This window comes from Archocentrus centrarchus, chromosome 15 (genome assembly GCF_007364275.1).
Source record: "Archocentrus centrarchus isolate MPI-CPG fArcCen1 chromosome 15, fArcCen1, whole genome shotgun sequence".
NCBI lineage: Eukaryota > Metazoa > Chordata > Actinopteri > Cichliformes > Cichlidae > Archocentrus > Archocentrus centrarchus.
Window position 1 is genome coordinate 8,244,796 of NC_044360.1, and position 27,203 is coordinate 8,271,998.

The 27,203-nt window shown below is 40.1% G+C and overlaps 3 protein-coding genes across 4 annotated transcripts in view; 1 reads left to right on the top strand and 2 right to left on the bottom strand.

Moving 5' to 3' along the window:
• ppp3r1a (protein phosphatase 3, regulatory subunit B, alpha a) overlaps positions 1-12,101 on the bottom strand; it is a 32,745-nt gene extending 20,644 nt beyond the window's left edge. Inside the window, exon 1 of the mRNA XM_030747696.1 lies at positions 11,837-12,101. Coding sequence (XP_030603556.1) covers positions 11,837-11,839 — 3 coding nt within the window. The 5' untranslated portion in view covers positions 11,840-12,101. The remainder of the gene's footprint in view (positions 1-11,836) is intronic.
• A 1,652-nt stretch (positions 12,102-13,753) lies between these two features.
• Positions 13,754-23,247, bottom strand: cnrip1b (cannabinoid receptor interacting protein 1b). Of its 2 annotated transcripts, XM_030748406.1 has the most exons (4): positions 22,920-23,247; positions 21,543-21,687; positions 15,171-15,359; positions 13,754-14,574 (listed from the first exon to the last, which is right to left on the bottom strand). In XM_030748406.1, the coding sequence occupies exons 1-3, from the start codon at positions 23,096-23,098 to the stop codon at positions 15,195-15,197; spliced, it is 489 nt and encodes a 162-aa protein (XP_030604266.1). In that variant the 5' UTR covers positions 23,099-23,247; the 3' UTR covers positions 13,754-14,574; positions 15,171-15,194. The 2 variants fall into 2 exon arrangements, with proteins under 2 accessions (XP_030604266.1, XP_030604265.1); XM_030748405.1 differs by having other exon boundaries at positions 13,754-15,359.
• A 3,547-nt stretch (positions 23,248-26,794) lies between these two features.
• Positions 26,795-27,203, top strand: part of LOC115793159 (potassium voltage-gated channel subfamily KQT member 5-like) — a 120,157-nt gene continuing 119,748 nt past the window's right edge. Inside the window, exon 1 of the mRNA XM_030748001.1 lies at positions 26,795-27,135. Within this exon, the coding sequence (XP_030603861.1) occupies positions 26,795-27,135 (341 nt within the window). The remainder of the gene's footprint in view (positions 27,136-27,203) is intronic.

Here is a 27,203-nt window from a genome sequence, read left to right on the forward strand (position 1 = left end):
GTGCTGCAGTCAAGTCGGACAGCTTCCAGCAGCTTTCTGTCTGTGCAGGAAGTCACAGAAACACTTATATCCTGTTAGAGCTGATCCCAATTTAATAAAGTTGCAAATAATGTTAATATGTATGCAGTCTCCAACAGTTTTAATTAGGAATTTTTATTATGGGTAGGTAGCCTATTCAAATGCTATGCAGATGATATTTGATCTTTATCCATGGTGGTCATTTTGCATGAATTCTCATGTAATTATCAGCATCATATTTAAGTTATATAATAATTCTAAACACAAAAGTCTTTTCAAATTAAATCAGTAAATAAAAAAACATTAATAAATGTCAAATTCAAAACACAACACAGAGGACCTTAAATTTTCTAACTTTTAAAAGATAAATCGAACAAGGCAATATGATTGGACAATAAAAAGGAAGCACTGTGAGCGAGAAGAGGCTCAGCTATATGGTAGTGTAAACTCACGGTCAGGGAGAGAAATATTTCAGCTATTTAGATTGCTATATCTTTAATGATTTTATTTTAAGAATTCAAACATCCCATTTTCCAAAACTTAAAAAAAAAAAAAAAAAAAAAAATCAGTCCAGTACAAAATATATGACAGATTGGTGGGGAGACATTTGAGTAGAGATCTGTAATATAAATGTACAGGGATCCCTCACCTATCTACGTTCCAGAGACCCCCACGATAGGTGAAAATCTGCAAAGTAGCGGCATTATATTTATTATATATTAATTTTATTCTTTATATATAATTTAAGGCTTTATAAACCCTTTCCACACTCCTATAAACCTTTCCCACTCTCTTACTACAACTTGAATGATGAAGATGATGAATTATGTAGCTGTGCAGTACTGATGATGATGAAGGTGGTGCAGTATCTTCACCCTCGACCATTACCTCTATTTCCACTAAAGGTGTAGGCGTAATTTATCTCTTCGTGATGTACAGTTATGGGGTGTTACAGAAATACCTATATAATGCAAAATTCCGCAATATAGTGAAAACTCCGCAAAACAGAATTAGATTTTTTTTTTTTTTAATCCACGATACAGTGAAGCTGCAATAAGTGAACTGTGATATAGCGAGGAATGACTGTATTGAGCATCAGACTAATAAATATCAGAGAATTTACTATAAATAAATACAGTGGAATAAAACTATCCAATTTAACAAAAATCGGAAGCTTAATGGAATTTCATATTGCAGAGTGAACATCTAAACCTAACCAATGTTGTGGGCGGCTATGGCTCAGGAGATGGAGTGAGTCCATCTCCGGCTGTTGCAGTCTGTATGTCGAAGTATCCTTGGGCAAGATACTGAAACCTGGGTTGCCCTAATGTGTCAATTTGAGTGTGTTTGTGTGAGAATATTAGACAAGGTGCTTGGGTAAAGAAAAAAGTGCTTGAATGAATGTGTGTGTGATTGGGTGAATGAGGCTAGTTATAAAAACCTTTAGTGCCAAGAGTAGAAAAGCATTATATAACTACCAGTCTGTTTACCATTTTACCATCAGGCAGGAACCAGGCGTCTATCATGCCCCAAGGCCTTGCATTCATTGGAGACCAACCGTGGCACCTGGCTCTAAAAACTGCAGTTGCCTTGATCTTGTGAGGTTATCGCTGCCTGTTTGTATGACGTAAGCATGTTCTGAGGTAATCTAAGTCAGAAATCTAACTACTAGGCCCTGTGTAGCAATTGCTAGTAATTCAGCACAGGCCTGGTTCTTCTCAAATGAGCCTATTAGTTCTCAGTGTGGTTATGCTTATATCCAACATTTTAAAGAATGAAACAAAAAGTCTTGATTGACACATTATTTTTTTATTTATATATATATATATATATATATATATATATGGTGAAGGCAGGGATGAAAATGTAATGTAAACAAAATACCAAAAAAAAAGAACATTTTTTTTTTATTTTTGCTCTAGAGGATACATTGGGATTATTTTAAAAATTGACAGCAAGCAGAATTTTAACCATGCTGCAGAATAGAAGTATTCTTCTCATATTACAATCTGTAAAAAGTTATAGAGCTCACAACTGGTAACCAGAACAAATATTAAATTTTGTTCATATTATACATATTGACTAGAGAAAAACAAAAACAAAAAAATAGTGCCAGTTATGTCATATACCGGTTGTTGTTGTGCTGCTGTGTAACAGCAGACTTACCTCACAGAAGTTGTGGTATTTTAAGAGCAGTGAAGAGAAAGAGGTGACACAGGATTAGCCTGGATAGTGCCTTAGCATCTGACACCCTATCAGGAGAGTGGAGTCAGCCGCTAGTGCAACGAACAGAGGTTGACATATACATGGTTTTTGTCTCTGGAACAAGTTGGCAGTAGCTGGGTGCTGCCAGTTTAAGGGATTGAATTCCAATGCGTAGCGCATGACTCCACCATTACTGGGGTTTGGTGTCCCATTGCCTGTGTGGCTCTGTAATAGTGACATTGTGATACTTTATTGATCCCCGTAGGGAAAAGTCCTTTTGTTTGCTCCCCTTACACAGAGCTCACTCAGCTACAGAATAGCATAGCTCTACAGAAATATAATGACTTGCTTCAAACCTTCAACAGGATTTCAAAAAGAAGACCTTCAGTGAATGTCTTCAAATTCAAGGAAAAGGTTCTCAGTGCTTCCTCTACCTGCTATATGAGACTTAGCTTGGTCTGTACTCCATTGTTACTCTAAATTTTTGTCCATTCAGGGCCCATAGTAACTTGTTTGAAATTAAGCTAGCACCAATAAACTGAGATTTTTTTTATTTCTAAATTTGCAGATCAAAGTTGCACTTTGGCAATTACTAGTCAATATGCAGTCTGAAAGGTAAATTTCAAAACAGATTTAATTCATTTTATACAATAACTAACAACTATGGAAAAAAAAAAGATCCAAGTTAAAAGGAGCAGGTCTTTCGTTGTTCATAGCTTCACGGAAACAGTATATTTTTGATCAGACAATCAAACTAGATGCTGTCTTTTAGATCCAAATGGATAAAAAAATGATTAGCAGATAAAGTTTTTTGTTGCAATTTTTGACATTTAGGAAGCCTCCTTAAAACAAAACAAATAATAAAACAACAGATTTTGTAATAATTACCTCAATAAAATGGTGAGCAAATGCTTGGTGAGCATAGTCCTAACTACATCCCTGACATCTATGCTCAGATCAGCGTTAGCTATAGGGTCTCTGGAGGTAAACAGACTTACTGCAAAGAAGATTTGGTTTTGAGGATTACAGGTTTACTTACTAAGGCCTACCTCTTAGGGTCAGGAGTAACTCTTGTCATGTCTTCTGTAATAAACCAGCAGCCTTAAATACTCATGGTGAATACCAAATGGATAATTATAAAAATACAGAAAAAGGGAGGGTGATCCATGAAGTAAAAAAGCATCTTACATACACAGACCAGAACACAGGCAGAAAGAGAAAGACTAGTGTTGGCTCATTTATAATGTATGATTCATTCAGAATCAATTAGGCCTCAGTGCACAAAACACATTCTGCATAATGAACAGTCTGGCATCACGGTCGGTTCAGTCGCAAAGAAATGACCGGCGCAAAAATCTGGCCAATTACAGACCCACAGGGCCTAGTAATAACATCAATAAGTGAAGAGTTCAGTAAATGGGGCTGAAGATTTGGAGGACTTTTCTGGGCCTCTGGCAAGATATGTGACTATATTCACATAACAATTTAAAACAAGAAAAAGGCTAAATGGTACATAGTAAGCAGGATTTCTAATGTATTGTAAAAGACAGAAAACTTGGTCATATGAAGCCATAAACTGGTGAATGCTATAGCAGAAGTTAAGGTGTTTTACCTATTATTGACACCCCTCCCCCACCAGGACTACCTACACTGCATATGAAGAAAATAAAAAGAAAAGCTAGACTCAAAATTAAAATATTTTGTCATTTCGTTAAAAAAAGTTGCACTTGTTTCATTTCAGCTCAACATGATTACTGAGCCTACTATGGTTTACTGATGCACTAGTTTCTTTCCTGTGTTCTCGGATCTATGTGTGAGCATCAGTGTGTGTGAACAAAGGACAAACTAGGTGAAAATAAGGTTACTGGAGTTAACAACTCATTATTTAACCTAAATTGCACTAAAAGCTGACTAAAAAATGTAAAAACAAAAATGGAGAGATATCGGCCCCAAAAATCTCTGTAATTCAGCCCTGAACACATAAAGAAATAGTGGGAAAAGGCTGACAGGAAAAAGCGCAGGTGGGCTACAATATGACACTCATTTTCCACCTAAACCTTAACAAAACTAAAACATTCCAAATTCAGAAATAGTTCTGCATGTATACACCTGCAGTAAGCCTGTGTAGATTCTCAGTCATCCAGCTCATGGTAGTCTCAAGAGTCTGAAAAATGTTTCCACTGTGATTAAATCAGAGTTGTAACACTCGTGTGCACAGTTTCAATGTGGTGCCCCGAGTGCAGTGAGAGAAATATAGAACATGCTGGAATGGAGCGATGACTTGCATAAATCCTAAAAATTAATCAACACTGCAGTGTGTGCTCTAGGGCAAATTAGCATAGCGTAGAAAATGGAGGAACAAAACAGAGGCACACATCACTCTCTGAATCCCAACATCACAAAGGATAGATTAACAGACACACTGGACCAATCCATATTTCTTATCTAGATTTTTGTTAACTTAAGAAAAACATTATCAACCTTATATAAGGGCCTCTATATGAGGCCCTGAGAAAGTACGTGATAATTTACAGTGTTATTATGAACCGTATCCAAGCTTTTTCTCTCCTTGTACTAGTCCTACATTTATGTGTAATAACACTCCAGCGATACAAGTGATAGACAGTCACTAGTGTACATTAATCATCGGTTATTGATCATTAAAGTAACTCCAAGCTCAATAGAAAATTTTCTGATATTGCCACTATATGCAAGACAATGACTGAGCCAGTGTCTCTCCCTTGTCTCTTAAGACTCTTTAGGGCAAAATGTCTCATGATCTCATCACGATGATACTTTCAGCACATGAGAAGATAATGTCAGTACAATTGCTTAGTGTTTTACTTAGCCACCCAGTTTCCAAAGTGAGTCTGAAATCACATGAGCTATCACATTTCAAGTCAGCACAAGGGCTATCCCCTGAAAATTGATGCTTTGAAGTATCAAAGATCCCTGATTTGACTTTGATTCTCTGCTCTGAGTATTTATTTATGTACTAGACATGTGCAGCTAAGGATGAAATCTGACGTGGACTGATATTCTTGTTACTGTCCATGCATTTCCCTTTAATTAGCATCAGCCTGTGGGCTACTTGTGTATAAGACAATGCGGTTGCCCTGTACATAGAGGAAACCCAATTTGTTACACACGTTCAGTTATGGTTAGATTAAAGGTTAAGTTTTTATAGTGCATGAGTTAGCAACACCAGGATGTAGCTGCAGCCACTAAAGCACATGTAGACAAGGGCGATTAAGTAACTAAGTTTCAGTGTAAGAGGTAGCCAAATGTTGCGTACCATGATCGCTGCCCTATATCAAAAACAATAAAGGCCCAGTTCTTGCAACATTACAATGGTCCTCACCCAGCATTGTTCTCTAAACAAGACGTTAGAGAACAGTATCAGCCTAATGTCAGGGTTTTCTCTTTTCTAGAATTTGAAACTGTACTTCAGGAGTGGGAATGTTGTCTTTAAGCGCTATGAGAACTTGTGAGAAGAAACATTACTGTACACACAACCAGAAAGCCATCTCAAAAGCAAAGAACTCTGGTATGTGCACTGTATGTATATGGACAGAGGGAATCAATTTAAACAGCATTCCATCCAAACACATATGTGTGTATAGCTTGGTACGTTTCAGTTACTTTTCCCACACAATCTGAGTTACTGACCCATTATTCTTGAGATGAAAAAAGTGGACTGTGTGTGTGTGTGTGTGTGTGTGTGTGTGTGTGTGTGTGTGTGTGTGTGTGTGTGTGTGTGTGTGTGCAGCACTGTCAGTTTATTTGTTGCATGTTTTCTCTCTGCTCTGCTTATTTGGTTAGTTCAGGGATCACAAGACTCCCCTCCTCCGCACAACTGTGTCTGTAAGTATCAAGCTTACCATATAGCTGAGCTTTGTGATAAACGTTATCAACGCTCCTGAGTCACAGCAGAGAGCAGAGCTGAGCTGTGCTTTCAGACTGCTCTTTAAATAGATTTCACCCCTCCATTTTTCAGCCTAACTTTGTACAGAGGCAAAACCCAGGCTAATAACAAAGTGACTATGCATTATCACTTAATAAATAAATAAACAAAAAGACGCTCAGTTACATAGACTAGAATTAAAATAAACTGTTACAAGTTTGCAGCCATTTGTCTGTTTGCAGAGGCACTCAGTTATTCTGCTGTTCTTCTCTATCATCTCTCACCTTTTTAATCTTGTTTTGCAATATTGCCTGTGCTGGATGTGTCTGCATTTACACTTGCTTTTATGAGAATGTGTGTGTGTACTTCTTTGTGGATGTGTGTGTGTGTATGTCTGAATATGGTGAGGATCTTACAAGATTTAGGAGTCAAGTGCAAATATGAAAATAATTACCAAAATCTCAGCAGCCTGTAGGAACTCCTGCAGGGCTAATCCTCTCAGCCATTTCTATCCTTGGTTTGGGCCTGTCTTCTGAGGGTTTCGAAAGCCTCATAATGCTATGTAAACTAACAATGCCTAAATCTTCTTATGAATTAACATAGTGGAGACAAAACTATACTGTGTTTGCCAAGTACTGAGAGCCTTTGCTTGTGATCGCTATCAACCAATTTCATACTTCACTGTTGCCCAAATTTGTCTTTGTGACACTAATGCAGGGAAACACAAATGGGATTGTAAAGCATAGGTCCTCAAATATTTCTGATTTTATATTTTGTTAAATGAGCAAAGTTTTTAAATGGCAAAAAAAATTACAACTAAAGCCCATTTACAGACTGAGTATAGAGTAGGGATACACCAATCCGATATTTGGTTATCGATCCGATACTGGTCCCAAAAAAGCTTGATTGGATACTGGTGACAATGGTCCAATCCATTCAGTTGAGTTCTGTATTTACTTTGGCATAAATTTATATTTTTGAATATATTTGTTACATTTTATTCTATGAGGTTAGAAAGGCTTTTGAAGCTGAGCTGGATGTTTCCTTGTACAAAAGAATGATTCCTAGTCTCCTCCTCACAGTGAAGGATACAGATTATTAATTTACCATTGGCCTTGTATCGGTATTCAGTATTGGCAGATACCCACAGCAAGGTATCAAAACTGGATCAAGCCATCCCTAGTATAAAGAATGGATGTAGCCTCCAGCTCTGAAAAGTGATGCTGAAGTGTCTTATAGCTGCATTCTCCATAGAAGACAGCAGGACAGCAAACCTTTTGTTCACACAAACACACACACACACACACACACACACAACCAGAGATCCAAAACTAAAATCACTGTACTCGAACATAGTCTCAGTAGGAGTATCAAAGCCAGTAAGTTACAAGATGCCAAACATGAGACAAAATGATGTTCATGTTCCTTTTTTTAAAATCCACTTCATGCCTGTATTACAGCAATATAATAAAGTGTCAATTATTTTTCCCCATCACAGTTTAGACGATAATGTAACTGCTTTTTATGTTGTGGAAAATGGCGGAATGGTAGGTACTGGCGTTAGGCAAGCAAACTCATCAGTTCAGCCAACAACAGTAGATTACATTAATGCGCTAAAACCTATGGACCACTGCAGGTAAATTGTTTCAGGGCAGATAAAATGCTGAAAGCAGTAGCTATTAGTTAATGAAGCCACATACTGTTGGTTCCATTGTTACCAATGACAGTGTGCAAAATATGCTTTTAGAGGTTAATTAAATGCAGTACTTTCGATGCCTTGAATGCTGATGAGGTAAATGTGATTTAAAAAATCATCCCCAAAGCCATCAATTAACTATAGATTCTTGCCAGCAGTAAATGTATCCTACTGCACAACCCTAGTAAGTGTACAAAAAAGGCCCTCTGACCATTAAGCTCTATTGAGCTGTCTCTAAAGCCACAAATCCACTGAGTATCCGGTTCCAACGAGCAATTACAGAGGCAAGTTCTGAACGATACTTTAAAAACTTTTCTATTCACTGAGCATACAGGCCATCATACAAATGGATGTTTACTGAAGAAAGTGATGAGTTGGGCCTATGTTGGTGACTGCTGGCTCCAGCACAAACTATGGACTGCAGAGATGCAATGGCCAGTGAGGAGAATAAATCCAGATTGAGTGGGCTGGTTGGAAGTGCTGTGTGGATCACGTAGTGTTGATCATCACTTCTGTTGGTGGTTCACTGTGGCTTTTATCTCTTTTACATTAGCTACAGCTCAATCCTTATGTGGGCGGTGCTTGATTGCTAGGCAGCATATGGTCCCCTTAGCACCAGATCATTCCACTACATGCTTAAGCAACTGTGTGTCCCTGCCCCCATCTCCCCTTGCAGCTGAGAAGAATACATTCCGACAAGCCATAAGTTGGCACAGTGTCTGTAGGACGTGCATGCCCTGACAATCTACTGTCTGACAGTTGAGATTGCTGCGGGGCAAATCTAACAAGGTAAGGACAACAGAAAAGATATGTACTCTGAGAAAGTAAAGAACCCCCTCTTACTGTTGCCCCTGGTACTAAGATGCTGTTCTTAATAATTGGTCTATGAATTTCTTTGTATTTACAGATGTACATTTTTGCACTAATTTATACAGAATTAAACTCAGGGACAGTAACATTTATAAGCCCCTGACAGTTATATAGCAGCTGTATGAGTAGGAGGCACTTCCAAAGAGCTAGTTTCCAAATGCCCCCTTTACAATAATTCAAACGCAGCTGGGCTGGGGCTAGTGTCAGATCAGGAAATGGTTTGCTTCTCCACATCATTACTAGAGCTGGACCCCAATACTCAACTGTTTGGATACATGTTCATTGCATAGGTGTTTGGAATTTATTTCTCCATCAAAAAAGCAACAGCAATAAATGCAGCCACAGGCTGGACAACAGTTGCTTTTCTGTATCTGCGAGCAAGAGCACTTACTCCACTGCAGTCACACCTCTGTCTGTTTAGCAAGTAGAAAAATGAGCAGCTAACCGGTGAATGAGCTGTCTGCTTATACACAATGTTGTTTCTGTGGTTTGTTACCTAGACCACAGCACTCTATATAAAAAAAGAAAAGAAAAAAAAAATCTGTCACCTCTAACTTTCTCTGGATGAACATTTTACAAATAGCCATTGATGTGATGTACACCTTATGGGTATGGTGATTTGTTAAAACACTGTTCTAAATATATAACCGGGACTATTATAAATGAATGCCTAATTAAACTGAACATGCTCAACGTGGTCATATTCAAACCAAACCTTCTCCATGCAAACCCAGTTTACAAACAGCAAATCTAGTTTGTAATGATGTGCATAAATGTCCAATATTAAAACATGAAATGGCAGGCAAAATAAGACCAATAATGACCTCATTGGCTTATACACTGCCGCTTTAAATTCACATTCACAATGACGCTCTGCTTGTTCTTCTTTCCTTTTCTTCAAATTAGACTAGACACTAGCACCAATGAAGGGACAAAATTTGACTTGGTCACAATAGTCACACTTCTAGCATTTAATACGAGCAGTTCTTGGCACTAAATCTGCAAAAGTATTGATACCGCCTTCATTAAGATCTAATGGCGAGAGCCTGCTGTCACAATGTGAAAAATAAGGTCACCATTCTTTCGCCGAAAGAAAATGTTAACATTGTTTTAGATGTCAAAAATATTAGCATGAGCCAATAAGCTTGTCTTTACCAAAATCTAATACTAAATAACAAGTCAAAAAATAAAATACATAAATTTAAAATTGAGCAAATAACTAAATTTCTAACCCCTCTTTTTTCCCTTTCCAGACAGCAAGAAAACCATAAATCCTGCCTCCCTAGACAGATTATCAATAAGAGTAGGAGCTAGTGTGCACGTTGTTGCTACTGTCAATTTTGTGTTATGGGGCAGTAGTTAATAAATGGAGGTCTGTAGTCATTCTAGTGTAAATGAGGATGTTAGGACAATAGTGGTGTTGGAGGTCAGATGTTGGCGGTAACCTTAAATACTATGCAATGGTCAGCCTATCTGACAACCAATCTCTGCTCTTTATTGCAGGTACCTACCTCAAACTGAAAAAGAAGACGCATTCTCAGTTACTGGCCCCAATCTACATTTTTAAAAACCATCGAAAGGCCCACCTTCTTTCCCTTTAGCCTCGTAATTCCTATCAAGAAAACATGACTGGCCACATTTTTTGCTTGTGAAACTGTCAGCTGTGTTATGATTTTATAGAGACAGTCTGTGCTTTTACTACTTCTGTCCTCCCATTAAAGTAGGCATTTATTAATCATTCCTGTATTTATAATCTCTCTGTAAAGCAGAGGTGTCAAACTCACTTGTTCATGGGCCCAATCTGATCTCAAGTGGGCCAGACCAGTAAAACTATTGCATAATAACCTGTATGAAAAACCCTTTCAAATTTCTCCTCTTTTTTTATAAGTGCAACAAACTACAAGCAGATTCTCAAAACATTCATATTTTCACATTTAATGAGCCATTCATGTACAAAAAGATGCTCATTCTGATATGCATTTAAGATAAATACATAAAAATTAATATATTTCAACAATACTGTTTTTCCCTATTCAGCAGATCTACTGTCATTACATGTAGATTACAATCTACAGATCACAATTGATTCAAAAAGGCGCAAAACCCTTAGATGTACAGTTTTTGTAAATAAATAAAAATAGTATTTTATGTATTTGTAAAGATTTGCCTAGATCTAAAAATACTTTCACCATTGGCCATAAATGACCTCTCCTGTGTTGGAATGCTGGCATCAAATCACTAGACCACGAATTGCAGTGCATTTTATTGAGAAGCAGAGTAATTAATGACTTTACAAAGCCATCCAGTGGCTGGAATAGAACCCTCTATTGGGCTGCTTCTGGCCCTTGGGCCACATGTTTGACACCCTTACTGTAGAGCATTTTGGTTAACGGATATGGGTTTTAAAAAACACACACACGCACACATACATACATATATATATATATATATATATATATATATATATATATACACACACACACACACACACACACACACTATATGAAGTGTGTGTTGCAGGAACAAGCCTGTGGCCTACTATGGAAGCCTCCTCTACAACCACAGGTACAAAAGATACAAATGTAGCCTCGGCCTATTCATTACCGCTTACTAGCTCAGACGAGACAATGTTGCAATCATCAACACAGCTCCACGCTACCTAGAAAACAGACTGAGATGGAGGTTATAGTTTAAATGCAGCGCGATATAGTACGAGCATAGACCTAACATAAGCAGTCGTTACATTTTCCTGCCTAGTGTGTAAAATGTGTCACAAATAGTCGCCAGCCTAGGCCTAATAAGCGTGTATTTTTGTTACGAAAACTAATTTGCACAGGCCTCGTTGCTAATAAGAGTGCAGGCTATGTCGAGAAGGGATAAGAAATATCTGGGCCACAAGCTGCAGGCTTCTGTCAGCCCTGGGGTATTGCACAGAGAGCACGACAGGGAGCCAAAAGTGGGTGAGAAAAGCGCTTCCTTCTCGCCAGAGCTCTACGTTGTCGACCGTTCGCTCAAAGCGAAACGCTCACTGCGAAAAAGATCCTGTCAAAACTGTACTATATTCGACACATTAAAGCACGGGCCTGCCCACTGGTGTGTTCACCAGTCGGCGGAGGTTGAAAATAAGAGTCGTTGCTGCTTACCATCTTGCAGGTCGGATGATGAAATCCAGGCGATGTGAACGGAAAAGGAGGTTACAACAGCAGGAGTCAGCAGGCCGCCGAGCTGTGGCGAGAAATACGAGAAAAATACGCTGTTGGTGCTCTCGGGTCTCGTCCTGGCTTTACACCCAGGTTCAGGCTCTCTTCACCGTCTCTCTCTCCTTCACCGAAGCTTTCACTGCAGTGGCTGAAGGGAGGGAGACCCGCTGGGAGGGGACAGTAAGCGGAGGAGGAGGTTCGGTTTGACAAGCAGGCGGTGGCGGAGGGGAGGAGAGAATTGAAGCGGGGAGGGGGAGGGGGGTGCAGCAGTACTGTACATCCGGGAACTACCGGTCCTTTTTTTTTTTTAATTATTTATATACCTACTTCGACTACAGGTTTGTGCGTGTGCTCCCCCAACTGGCTTTATGGTTGTACTACAAGAAGTGACCAATCTGTGGTGGAAAGGATCTTTTGTGATATGGCATGTTATCATGCTGGAAGCAGGCATCAGAAGATGGGCACAAAGGGTTGGACATGGTCAACAACAATACTCAGGTATGTCTGTGGTATTTAAATAATGTACATATTAGTGGAATATTAGTCTCTGCACTGTATATTTTGTAAGCTCTAATATCTCTGTATATTTGCAATTTGTATACTTGTATATTGTCTTATAGTTTTTATACTTATTTGTTTTTTTTGTTTTTTTTTCTGTAAGCACGAAGTACCGCAGCAATTTCCTAATGCTGTGAACCTGTTCACCCATATGGCAATAAAAACCTGATTCTGATTCTGATTCTGATAATGCTCAGTTGGTACTAAGAGACCAAAAGTGTGCCAAGGAAACATCCCCCACACATTACACCACCAGCAGCCTGAACCATTGATACAAGAGAGGCCGGATCCTTGCTTTCATGTTGTTTATGCTAGATTCTTCTTTTTTGCCAATGTGGTGATTGTCTAGTTTGTCTTTTCTTTGTATTTATCTCCTAATGCCTTAATAATCCATCTAACCTGAACAGCTCCAACTTCCTCATAGACACCACTGCACTTCTGTCACTGTTTACCTGTCTGCATACAGCTGCACTTGTATGTTCAGACCATTTCTACACAGACTATTGCAATATAGCACATATGCACAATGTACATAATTTGTTATTCATAGAGACTTATTTATTTATTTATTTTTATTTATTTTATTTTTTTTCTTTTATTGCATGTTTAATTTGATCTATTTTCTTGGTGTTCTGGCATCCAGTGTGGGCAGCAGAGTAAGAATTTCATTGTACAGGGAAACAATGTTTCTTTACTGTGCATATGACAATAAAGCATTGAAATCTTGAAATGCAATGTGATTCTGCTATATGGTTTGCTTTCTGTCAGCCATTTTCTTTTGTACTATACAATTCAGTTCATTAAATAGCTCCAATTCACAAAAACAGGGGCCTCAAGGTGCATTATATTGTAAGGTAAAGACCCTACAATATTATGAAGAAACCCCAACAATCACATGGCCCCCGTGAGCCAGCACTTGGTGATAGTGGGAAGGAAAAACTCCCTTTTAACAGGAATAAACCTCCAGCAGAAATAGGATCAGAGAGGGGCAGCCATAGACTGCGAGAGAGACAGGACAAAAGGCAAACTATAGGAGAGAGAACCACAGTTTAATAATTGTCAGTGATAAAATACAGTAGTGGTGTTTAAACACAGAGAGAGTGAAAAGCAATGAGTGGAGAAGAAATGCTCAGTGTGTCATGGGAAGCCCCCCCCCCAGCAGCCTACACCTATTGCAGAGTAACTAAGGGAGGGTTCAGGGTCACCTGATCCAGCCCTAACTGTAAGCTTTATTAAACGGGAAAGTTTTAAGCCTAATCTTAAAAGTAGCACAGAATAAGTCCATCAAATAAAGGCAACTGCTGCACAAAAAGAGTTTTCATTTTAATATCTACAATATAAACAGCCAACACTTTCACAAAAAGATCGGAACAATACTAAATATACATTTCACCACTGCACAGGACAATATTACTATTGCTTTTTGCTCCACTTTCTTGCATAGGTCGGTTCAGTATTTAATTGAAAATAGTTGTCATTTCTACCAAAGTACGCACAGTAATATGAAAACATTTCACATGGTTCACTCACTGTACAAAAATACTTTTTTTAAAATATATGTTTACCACATAAGATAGAACAAAATGGTCCAAACATTCCAAATAAATTATTTGTCATTAAACACAAATATCCGTGGCAAGAACCACTGTAAGAGGTAGAGAGAACAAACACACAGTAGATAGGGGCACAACTTCGCCCAAATCCAAAACTCCTATTTGCAAAACTGTATTACACAAATGATAAACACACGGATCCACAACACTGCCCTGAGGGTTTCATTCCAAAACTGTGACTATTTTTAACTCACTTGAAGTGTAGGCAACGGCACGAGTTAAATGATGTGTGACAGCAAAATATAAGGTAATTTCATGGTTGCTGACTCACAAGATGTGCAGTCCAGTGTCACTGCAAAATGGTATGGGCTTAAACATGCATCAGACAAGATAGAATAATCATTTCAGGTAATAGTAGCTAATCAAAGTTTGCATAGGAAGAGTCAATAATGACTTAAAATGGCAACAACATGCTGAACTGAACTGAATTCTATATTACAGAGACAGCTGTTTTGATTCTTGTGTAAGTTACTGCACTTGTTAAATCAGCTGACAAAGAATGACTGTAATGAATTTTTAACCATGTATAGATAATTTCTTTGCCCATACTTAACTGCTCTGTCATTTAGATATAATCAACTTAACAAGAACTAACATAACAAGAATTTTGTGAAAAGTTTGGATTTTGAAATGAAACTCTCTGAAACTCTTTGTAGTTTCCAAGTACACATCTGTACAAGCACCATATGTAAAACCCACATATATTGTAGCTAAACACTCACGCACATACATTAATGTACTTACATATAAGTCTTATCACACTTGAGGGTTATCAGACTCCACAAACCAACTGCATATGAAAAAATATTTACCTCATAGACTTTAATTTCATTTTATCCACAATAAATGTGCCATATTTCTATTATTATTTCTATAAATAAATATAACCACTGTGAAAAGACTGGAAACATCACTGCATTTTAAATGTTTGACCATAGGATCTGAATTGGCAGCAGCATGAATGGATTCTTTGAGGGCATAAAGGAGGGAAACCCTGCATTTTCCTTTCAAACTTAATTTTTTCATGATATTGGCAGATTTCAGACAGAATGAAAACAGAGTAAAACCAAAGAGTTGGCTTCATTTCACAACAACATGCTGATGATTTACAAATCAAATCTTTCAGACCATCACACAAACATTTCCTTGTTGACCCACATGAGCGTACGCGTGTCGTTTGGTTTGCATTCGTACTCAATGCTGTTGAAGCTGTTTCCCCACTGGCAGTGATCCCTCTTGTTGTAGTTGTAGTACTTCACCTGCCACACCGTTTCAAACATTCCCGCCTCTGTGAACTGAAGCAGAAACACATGTACAGCTATGTACACACACTGACACGCACAATGATGTACAGTACATGCAGTGTGGTGGACAGGAACGCACACAGTCTCTACGAAGACTCGTAAAACTCATGAAGGCACGGACTCCAACTATATCATGTGTAAAATCATGTGAAGATGAAGTGAAAAGGGAGCATACTGACAGCACAGATGGATGCATGCACACACACACACACACACACACACTTGCAAACACCATATCATCCCAGAAACCTCAGTGTGTGAACTCAACAGATGGGTCACACATATAAATGTATGTAGACTATTTGTATTGTATTGTATTTCACAATATATTTATGTTTCATTTTAGCCACTGAAAATTAGAAACTTTAATGTTTAAATTTAAAAATATACATTCTTGTCATTTTAAAATAGACTTTTACATTAGGTATTTTTCTTGCCACACCTGGAACTACAGCAGCTGCTTCCTCCGAACACTTGTGTAGTGCTGCTAGCTGAAAAGATTTGATCACTGAACACTGGTAACAAATTTTACGGTTGATCCAAAAAAACAGCTGCACAGTTCATATCAAAAGCAGTGGTATTTTTATGATATGTTTTTTATGGTCTGCAATGTCTTGAGTTAACTCTATGTATATGTAGGATTTTCTTTTTCCTCACTTCTCTACTTTGTGCTTCCTCCTTTCCTCTGTCCTTCTGCCTGTTACCAGGAAATTAGTCTCAGTGTACCATTTTGAACGGTGTCACACTTCCTAAAATACATCTGGAGCAAGTAGTGTGGAGAGCAGAAGCCAAAATTGAGAATACAAGGTGTATCCTTAGGGAAGTGTTTTTATCCATGATGCATGAATAGATGTGACACTCAGTGGGAATTATACAAAACATGGAAGGAGGAAGTCTCTACAGATTACTTTATATTTCTAATTCTTTTAGTAATTTTAGATGATCAACAGTATGATTGAACTTGATATACTATTTTGTGTGCGTTCAAACATATACAGTTGAGGTCAGAGGTTTACACACACTCATCATGGGCATGAATGTCATGGTAATTTTGATTTCTTTGAGCTGTTCTTTTTCCAGTGTAGAATGATTTTACAACATATATCTTTAATTACTTTAAAAAACAAGAATTGGGGGCACAAGTTTGAATTTATTTTAGATTTTCTTTAATCCACACAGGATCAAAAGTATGCATCCAGGCTCAAATATATACATACACTCATTTAAATCTTTTAATAATGGTGCTGAAGGTTCTTCAGTGTCTTCTCATTAGTGATCATGATTAACTACAACTCATAGTTTCTCTTCGCCAGGATAAAAAGGATTTGTTTGACAGCACTCATTGAATTGAACAATACCCAGAACAATGGGAAAGTCCAAGGAACTCAGTGAAGATCTAAGAAGGAGAACCGTAGATTTACTCAAGTTGTGAAGGTCTCTTGGGGCCATTTCTTTTTTTTTTTGACCTGTCATGTCTGGCAGTTTTCGCAATCGGAATGATAATCTGAAGGCATTATTGTACCAAACATATTTGCTTTTACAAGAAGTGCTCTATAAGTTTTCTATAGGCTATTCTTGTTAATTGTATTTTTATTTTATTTATTCTTGCCAGATCTGACAGGCAGGGAAAGAAGAGAGATGGAGAGCAGAAAGAAAAAAGAGAAAGGGGAAAAAAAAAGGGGGGGGGGGGGGGGGGGGGGCAGGAAAAAAATAGACATAAAAGCTACACATACATACACATTCACATATATATACACACATGCATATACATATACACACACATACAGTCTTGCTGTACTTTGTAGTAATGTATGTGTGTTCCACTGTCATGGAACGTACGCAATAATGAGGGCAAGAAGCCGGAACCACCCCCCTCGGGATGCAGAGGCAGGCAGGGAAAGACCCAGGGGACCCGGGTCATCCACGGCCCACCCGGAACACAGAAGACCCGAGGCCACACATCCCAATGGCAACTGTACGCACACCCCAGAGGAGGAAGACCCCAGACGGAGCCCCCACGGTCAACAGCAAGAGCCCACAGAGCCATTTCTAAACAACTACATATTCCAAGAGCATCAGTTCAAACAACTGTATGTAAATACAAGTTATTTGGATGTGTCACCACTTTGCCATGGTCTGGAAGAAAACCCAAACTGTCACCCTCAGATGAGAGGCAATTGGTTAGGCTGTTCAGGAACAACCTGTGAACCACCAAGGCTCAAGCCCACCATGAACAGGTAACTGCTGGAACACCTGGCAGAGGCAGAGGCCCCAGTCTGCAAGATCTTCAAGTCCCACCTCCGGCATAACTTTGACAGCATTCTGAGGGATGCTGAGGACACTGAGTCTGAATGGACCATGTTCCGCACCTGCATTGTTGAGGCTGCTGCTCAGAGCTGTGACTGCAAGGTGGTTGGTGCCTGTCATGGTGGTAATCCCCGAACCAGATGGTGGTCACCGGAGGGGAAGGAAGCATCAAGCTGAAGAAGGAGTCCTATCAGGCTTGGTTAGCCTGTGGGACTCCAGCGGCAACTGACAGCTACCGGCAGGCCAAGTGAAACGTGGCTTGGGCAGTGGGCAAAGCAAAAGCTCAGATGTGTGAGGAGTTATGTGAGGCCATGGAAAAGACTTTTGGGTGGCCTCAAAGCGATTCTGGCAAACCGTCAGGTGACTCAGGAGAGGAAAGTGGTGCTCTACTCACATGGTTTATAGTATGGGTGGGGCGCTGCTGACTTCAACTGAATCTATAGTCGGGGGGTGGAAGGAATACTTCGAGGACCTCCTTAATCCCAATGTCACACCTTCTGTAGTGGAAACAGAGTCTGGGGATGAGGAGGATGACTCGCCCATCACTGGGGGTGAGGTCACTGAAGTGGTTAAACAACTCCTTGATGGCAGGGCCCCTGGAGTTCCTGAAGGCTCTGGATGTTGTATAATTGTCTTGGTTGACACACCTCTGCAAAGAAAGAAGACCGGAGGGTGTGCTCCAACTTTCGGGTCATCGCACTCCTCAGCCTCCCTGTACAACTGCAGTGAGAGCTTGGTCCGTATTGCCAGCAATAAGTTGGACTCGTTTCCTGTGGGTGTTGGACTTTGCCAGGGCTGCACTTTGTCACTGATTCTGTTCGTAACTTTTATGGACATAATTTCTAGGCATAGCCAAGTGGCGGAAGGCTTCCGCCTTGGTGGAATCAGAATCTCATCCCTGCTTTTTGCAGATGATGCGGTCCTGTTGGCTTCATCAGGTGGTGTGAGAATTAGCACCTCTAAGTCTGAGGCCATGGTCCTCAGCCGGAAAAGGGTGGAGTGCCCACTCTGGCTCAGGGTTGAGTTGCTGCCCCAGGTGGAGGAGTTTAAATATCTCGGGGTCTTGTTCACAAGTGATGGGAGAAGAGAGCAGGAGATTGACAGACAGATTGGGGCTGCATCTGCAGTGATGCAGATGCTGCACCGATCTGTCGTGGTGAAGAGGCAGCTGAGTGTGAAAGCGAAGCTGTCGATTTACCGGTCAATCTACATCCCTACCCTCGCCTATGGTCACAAGCTTGGGGTACTGACCAAAAGAATGAGATCACGGATACAAGCAGCAGAAATGTACTTCCTCCAAAGGGTGGCTGGCCTCTCCCTTAGAGATAGGGTGAGACGTGCAGCCATTCGAAGGGGCTCAGAGTAGAGCTGCTGCTCCTCCACATCAAAAGGAGCCAGTTGAGGTGGTTCGGCATCTGACTAGGATGCCTCGTGGGCACCTCTTGGGTGAGGTGTTTCCAGGCGTGTTCTACAGGGAGGAGGCCCCGGGGCCTGGGAATGCCTTGGGGTGCCCCTGGATGAACTGGAGGAGGTGGCTGGGGAGAGGGCAGTCTGGGCTTCTCTGCTTAGGGTGCTACCCGCAACCCGGTCCCGGATAAGCAGAAGAAAATGGATGGATGGATGGATGGATGGATGGATGGATGGATGGATGGATGGATGGATGGATGGATGGATTTTGATCCTGTATGGATTAAAGACAATCCAAAATAAATTAAAATTTTTCCACCCAATTCTTGTTTTTTTTAAGTCATTAAAGATGTATGCTGTACAATCATTCCACCCTGGAAAAAGAACAGTACAAAGAAATCATTAAATTCTCAAAATTACCATGACATTCATGCCCATGATGAGTGTATGTAACCTTCTGACCACTGTATTATATGATATCTCTATAGTTGTGTAATGTTGCCATGTTGTGAATATAATTAAATGTAAGCCTAAATATAAAGGTTGTCATAAGTACTGCTATGCTTATCTAACATCTGAGACCATAAAATACAGTATCAGGCTATAACAAAACAATGGGCAGGTGATGCAGCTGTGCCACACATCGCCATTTAGCACCACTTTAAATTATGTTTCTTTCTAGTTAGATGCCTTTACTCTTCTCTCCTCATGTTTCTTCCTCGGGCCTAAGAGGGCCTAAGACTACGGGAGGTGAGGAAAGGAACCAAGGTCATCAAACTGAGACTCACTCTGTGTCATGTGAAGGAGAAATGAAAAGGGAAGCATACTGACAGCACAGATGTCATCCCAGAGGCTGAGAGTATGAACTCACCAGATGGGTCCCACGTGCACACATAAATGTACATAGGCATAAATAATAGTTTTTAGCAAACTTGTGTTCATTAAATTTGGAAATACAGCAGCTACTTCCTCCAGACATCTGTGAAGTGCTATTGGCTTAAAACATCTGACAGCCAAACACTGGGAACTAATTTTATAGTTATGATATCTTTTGATGCTTTTGTAGCCACTTCCTCTTTTATTTTGGTAAAATCTTGCTTGTGGTTGCTTTGCTTCTTTTGTTTTCCCTCCTTTGTGATTGTCTTTCCTTCTCTGGACTTATCTCCCCAATTAGTTCTCAGTACTCTGCTCTCTGCACACACACACACACACACACACTCACACACCTACACACCTACACACACACACACGTTTTCTGGGAGGCACAACAGACAACTAACAAAACAAGCTTAATTGATGATAGCTGCTATGCTAGTTGAAGCCATAAATAAGTTACATTTGAACACATGAAACATCCATCATCTACCTAGTCTCCTAATAAATGTAACCTTGGAAACAATTGTAGCTATTAGCATACACTGTAGCCATGGAAACATTGGCAGAACCAGAACAATGGCAACATAAACAGATCTGGCAAGACCATCATGTGGCTTTTAACCTAAGGATTATAAGGACATTATGAAACACAGGTACAGATGAGGTGAAGTGGTTGAAAAGAGATGAGATCACTTGGTGATTAAAGGGCTGGTGAAGACCAAATCAACAACCTGTCTCTCAAATGGTTTGGACTTTACCCTGTCTCCATGCCATTTATTCCCATTAAAAATGTAAATCATTTAAAACTGAGCAAATATTTTGATTAAAAAACAAACAAACAAAATGGTTTGAAACTGTTTTTTTGTAAGGTTTTTAGTAAAGATTAGTGACACAGGTATTTTTATTTTGGAGAAATTGTAAGAGGGAGACATGGTACAACAAATCTTAAGAAGAAATCTGTGAAAAAACTGCAAAACAGCAAAAACCTATAACAGAAGTATGGCTTCAAAGGAATTTTGAGTCAGAAAAGTCATGTATTTTATATATTTTTCTTCTTCATATACATCAATATATTTTATTTTATTTTATTTATTTATTTATTTTTTTAACAAGCTGGTGAAGGATTTTGAGGTATATTAAGAAGACCGGGTGAGTAGTCTAAATACATCCGGATTAAGATTAAATAGGTGATCTGGTTATTTTTGAAGACAAAAATGTCCTCTGTTTGCTACAAGAAAAACACAAAACACTACAATGTTTATCATTTAACTTTGAAAATTGGTGAAACTGAGTCTAATATATATCTCTGGCTCTACCGATTCATGCTGAACTGAAGAAAAATATCTATTCAGTGTTTGTTTATGCAATCAAGCACGGTCAAATCAAGAGAACCTAAATCCAAGTTAAAAATAAATGAGGCTAAAACCATTATTAAAGAAAGCCATTCACTTAAGTTTTTAAGATCTTAATAATAATATGAAAGTTCTTCATCTGGTTTCTTTACCAACTCACATCAAAACATAATTCCTAAAACACTTCTGAACCATAATACTTCTACCTGTGCTGCGTACATTGTATCCATACCTGTATGCTGATCTGAACTGGTTGCCTCTCTCCACTTTTGGTATGTGCCACCCCTTCTGTTTCATACAGGCCAGTATAGACCACAGATTGTGGGTCTTTAGACTGCTGCTCCAGGGGGAAGGTCACCCCACCCACGCTCATTGAACTGCAGCAAGGAACACAGCAAAAATAGATTGATCACAAAACAAATCAGTGATCATGAACGGCTTTTACAGAGTGAGAGAGAAAGGAGGAGAGAAACAGAGTGAGGGACTTTTGTTAACAAATCAGTTGGTGAAATGGGTCTACAGCTGGGTTTCACGAGCGTGCCCCACATTCAGTTCAACAACTCCAATGAATCATTGCATGTGTGACCTAGTTTTACATTGGCGTGGTCCTTCAGTGATGTTTTTACATCCTGGTAGTGAGATATCCGACGCTAATCCTTATTTGGAGATGGGAGTACAACAGCACTCATTACATAATCATGAATTGTAGGAAAATCCCAAGAGGGCGGTGCCACAAAGCCCAAACACTGGAGTCCTAATCTGTGGGGGATTTGACGTGCAGCCAGTTGGGGTTTATGCTGCCTTTATGTGTTCTACGTAAAATCCTATTTTTGAACGGTGAACTTGGAGACAGTCTCGTTGATTTGCTGAGCGCTTCACTGTGGGACTTTCACTAGAAATAATAACACGAGAGAGTTCACCAATAAATCTGGCTTGCTTATAATTTAGCCACAAAAAAAAGCATGAAAAAGCTACTGTAAAGAGATGAAGAGATGTGTTGTTTGGAAAGCAGAAAAACTTCCACTTCCTTTTGTAATCAAATGCAGATTTAAAATCTACACTTGCCTTCTCTTCAACAAATCTGCTTAGGTCAGTGCTATCAGTGTGTCTGCCTCATCCTTGGTCAATTACAACAAAGCAATGTATCTAATGACTCTCAGTGCAGATGAAGCAGAAAAGCAGTGCGGGCTATTTTGCTTTAAAATGGAAATACATTCAGTCAGAAACAACCACCACGACAACAGAAAGTCCCAATATTTTACAAATTCAGAGATGATTAACAATACTCGTAAAACAACATCGCTAAAATCCCACTGGTCGCTATAGAGAGAATTATTTAAAGGCACAATGTCATCAGAGATGGCAAATCAGACAGGAAAATTTTCATTATTTTAAAGGCTTTCTCCATGATCTAGTACCGTTCTTCTGCATGCATGAAAAATGCATGTAATGCTCTTTGGTAAACGAAGTGATTTTTGCAGCATTCTTCCAGAAGCATGTAGGAATATGGTGATCTGGCCGTGATATTTGCCTCGCTGGATTAATAGGTTTTACCTAGCAGTTTGGTTGGGTTATGACCGGGTCAGGAAAATCCACACGGGCTACCTACGTGGCCTCGACTGCTCCTGGCTTAACAACCACATCGATTTTGTACTTCGATCCAGTCAGAAGCTTGATGGTCCGGGTTTGTCCGAACCGAGTGCCGTCGGATTTGAAGTACACGGCGGTGTTGTTGGGAAGCATTTTCAACGAAATCCCGATCTTGACGATCTGCGGAACGTTGGTCATGTTTCCATATAGCTAATGTATCTCAGGAGGACCTCGGGGCGTGGGAGGGACTGTCGATCCGTACGTGAAAACGGAGAAATGCAGTGCGGAGAATCCCAGGGAATAACGCGCAGCACAGGGAATTGCGTTGCGCTGCGTAATCCCGTCCAACCTCCAGCATATAAACCTAATCCCAATCGCTGCTCTCTCTCTTTCTCGCTCGCTTGTTCACCGGCTCTCCCCACCCATCCCCTCTGTCGCTCTCTCCCTCATCGTCACTGTTTGCACACATCATGACCAATGCAGCGAGTATAATGGGCCATTTATCCTCTCTCTTTTGTGTCTCATAGTAAGGCTATGTCGTCGACCATTGTAAAATCTGTTTCTCGCTGTCCTTGGTGCTGAAGTTCTGTCACTTAAGACAGCGGAAAACTTAAAATTATCCTCAGATGACCAGTTAAACCATATATACTCTTAACACTCCTTGTCCTGTGTAAAAAAATAATACATGGTCACTAAAAACCCTTAAAATAAAGCAGCTGAAGAAACAACCCCTCATTCATCATAAACTCTGTTCACAGAGAAGAACGACTGAACTCAGCCAGTGTACAATAAACATCATTAGTCTAACAGGTGGTTTTGAATCTTGCAACAGGAAAGCGCCTTGAGGTGACTGTTGTGATTTGGCGCTATATAAATAAAATTGAATTGAATATTTTATTGAAGAGAAGCTGTTACATTCAACGACAAAGTCATATCTTTTTATGAAAATGAACAAGAAATTGCATTTTTCTCTTTTTAAACAATTTCCCCACCGGTTTGGTAAATAAAAACGACAGTTAAGAATAAAATAAAATAACTGATCGTGATAAACTTAAAAAAAAAAACAAAAAAAAAAACACATACACTGATCAAGCATAACATTATAAACACTGACTGGTGAAGCGGATAACACTAATTATCTCTGTATCGTGGTACCTGTTAGTGGGTGGGATATGTTACGGAGCAAGTGAACTTTTTGTCCTCAAAATTGATCTGTCAGAAGCAGGAAAATGTGCAAGCATGAGGATTTGAGTGAGTTTGACAAATGCGAAATTTTGATATCTAGGAGACTGGGTCAGAGCATCTTCAAAATTGCAGCTCTTGTGAAGTGTTCCCAGTCTGCAGTGGCCAGAATCTATCAAAAGTGGTCCAAGGAAGGAACAGCGGTCATGGGAGGCCAAGGGTCACTGATGCATGTGGGGAGCGTAGGCTGGGCCTTGTGATCTGATCCAACAGACGAGCTATCTCAAATTGCCAAAAAATGTAATGCTGGTTCTGATATAAAGGTGTCAAAATACACAGTGCATCACAGTTTGTTGTGTATGGCGCTGCATAGGTGCAGATCAGTCAGGGTGCCCATGCTGACCCCATCCCCAGCTGAAAGCGACAACAATGGGCACGTGAACATCAGAACTAGATCACACAGCAATGGAATAAGGTGGCCTGGTCTGATGAATCATGTTTTCTTCACTTTGGCCAAGTGCGTGTGCATTGCTTAACTGAGGAACACCTGGCACCAGGAAGTGCTATGGGAAGAAGACAAGCTGGCAGAGGGAGTATGTTCTGCTGGGAAACCTTGGGTCCCGCCATCCATGTGAATGTTACTTTGACACGTGCCATCTACTTAAGCATTGCTGCACACCATGTACACCCCTTCATTAGGTATTCCCTGATGGCGTGGCCTCTTTCAGTAGGTTAATGTGCCCTGCCACAAAGCAAAGCTGGTTCAGGAATAATTTGAGGAGCACAACAATGAGTTTGAAGTGTTGATTTGCCCTCCAAATATCTCAGATCTTAATCCAATCAAGCATCTGTGGGATGTGCTGGACAAACAAGTCCAATCCATGGAGGCCCCACCTCACAACTTACAGGATGTAAAGGATCTGTTGCTAACATCTTGGTACCAGATACCACAGCACACTTTCAGGGGTCTAGTGGAGTCCATGTCTCAACAGTTCAGGGCTGCTTTGGCAGCAAAAGGGGACCAACATAATGTTAGGCAGGTGGTCATAATGTTATGCCTGATGGATTAAAAACTGCATACATTTCAAAAGCCATAATGCTAATAATGCTAATACTTCTATTATAATGTAGACTATACAAATGTAGGTAAAGAAAGTCAAAACTAGGATAAAATACAGATATTCAGAACCAATTTTTTGGTGGAACTTTTTGATAGACTCTGCTGCCATTCAGTGGGTAACACCCGTAAACCCGATGGTTGACCACTAGAGGTCAGGCTTGAATAACAGCAGGAAAAAGCCACGGACACAAATAATAAGTTTGTTGTTTTGTAGCGGGCGTAGTGGAAACGTGACCGCCACTACTACAACTACTACTAATATGAATAATAAGACGGATCCGAAATTGAAATACAGTCAAATACAAAAGCAGTTAGTAACAAGTGAGTATATTAAGACTTAGAGTAAAAGTCCCTCTTAAAATTCAAGTTAAAGGGCACTAAAGTGGGATCACTTAAAATCTTTACAACTTCTGTGGCAAGCAAGCAAATAAATAAATACTTTTCAGTTTTTAAAATGCAACCCAATTATTGTATTTTATTTTACTCGAACACTTCGTGTACATTTAACTGGATGTGTCAATTACAGGTGAAAAATTAGGCAGTATTTCTCCACGAGTCACGTGATCGGTCAGTGGGGAAAGCGTGACGCAGCTGTTACCAGCATAGTGAGAAAGCATGTTCGGTTTTGGGCGGAAATAGTTTGAGACTGAGCGGACCATCGCTGCTGCAGCTGCTGAATCCACTTCTGTTCACTGTAAACTCTGTTTCTCCTAATATGTACTAATCTTAATGTGTTGTTCATTCTCCTTTCAATGTAGCTAGTCATTCAGATTTTATTTAGGCATATGTATATGTAGCCTAATCATAGTACAGTGTTTAGTATTTTCCTTTGCAGGCTACTACTTCATAGTTAACTTCCTCTTAAAGTCTTACCCCCAGAGAGACTTTGTTTCTTCATAGAAGCGTTTCAAAGGAAGTGGTATATGGGTTGCAGATAAGATGTCTTGAGTTTGCCATTTGATTTTTTTTTTTTTAATAAACCAAGCACAGTGATCACGCTTTGGGGGTTATTGGGTAGTTTCATCGCCTGCGTAAAACCTGCGTCATCAGGGCACATATATGTCTCTTGACGTTTCTTCAGTTAACACTATTAGTCAAATTGAAAATCGCAGATAAATCCCCAACTGTGGTCGTCCACACCGAGATCATCTACTAATCTCGTAGTTCTGGCGGTGCTGCGCCCTTCTCGTGCGATGCGTAAAAGAGCACCGTGACTAGGAGAGCACCGGCAGGCTTCACACGCTTTGACAGAAAGAGCCAAACCGGTGTGAGTGAGTTGAGTAACAAAGAGAGTGTGGGAGAGACCTCCCCCCCGTCAAATGTATCGATAGATCCACACCTTCATAACCCAACTCTTCTTCAGCCTTGCGCAGATGGCCAAAGTGTCCAAACTAGACTGTGAATCTGTTCAGCCGACCACAGGATGACAGTGAGAGAGTAGATTAGCTATTTAATTCTTCATCCACTGCTTTGTTGTACTTGGTGTGTAGTGAAAATCAAAGTAGCCGCGCGCCCTCTGGCCCCAAAACACTTGGCTACACGTGAATACCTGCCGGTCTACCAGCACACTTCACGCTTGCACTAGTTATGCCATGCCGCGAAGTCACACCGGCGACGAAAGCGGCGGCACCGGGATCTGGCTGAAGACCTCATCTGGACGTCGGGGGCAGGACTATCCATTGAAAGATGTGGAGTGCGGACGGCAGACTATGAATAACGCTGTGGGAGCCGGGGACGGTCTCCTGTCTCCTGCCGCGGCAGGTGCGGGGGGAGCGGAGAGGAAGCAGGGCGCCCGGCTGAGTCTGCTGGGGAAGCCGCTGACCTACAGCGCGCAGAGTAGCCGCAGGAACGCACGCTACCGGCGGCTCCAAAATTACCTCTACAACGTTTTGGAAAGACCGAGGGAATGGGCTTTTGTCTACCACGCGTTTGTGTGAGTACTTAAACTTGTGTAGCAGAGAATTAAACACTTAAAGCCATTTAGAATCTTATGTTTATACT

Excerpts from the sequence above, each read along its gene's own strand:
- cnrip1b (XM_030748406.1), bottom strand. The coding sequence starts at position 23,098 with ATGACCAACGTTCCGCAGATCGTCAAGATCGGGATTTCGTTGAAAATG. Across the intron at positions 21,688-22,919 it reads CCAGGAGCAGTCGAGGCCAC|TTCAATGAGCGTGGGTGGGG; the intron begins GTAGGTAGCCCG and ends TCCTTGCTGCAG. Across the intron at positions 15,360-21,542 it reads CAGTTCAGATCAGCATACAG|TTCACAGAGGCGGGAATGTT; the intron begins GTATGGATACAA and ends TTTCTGCTTCAG.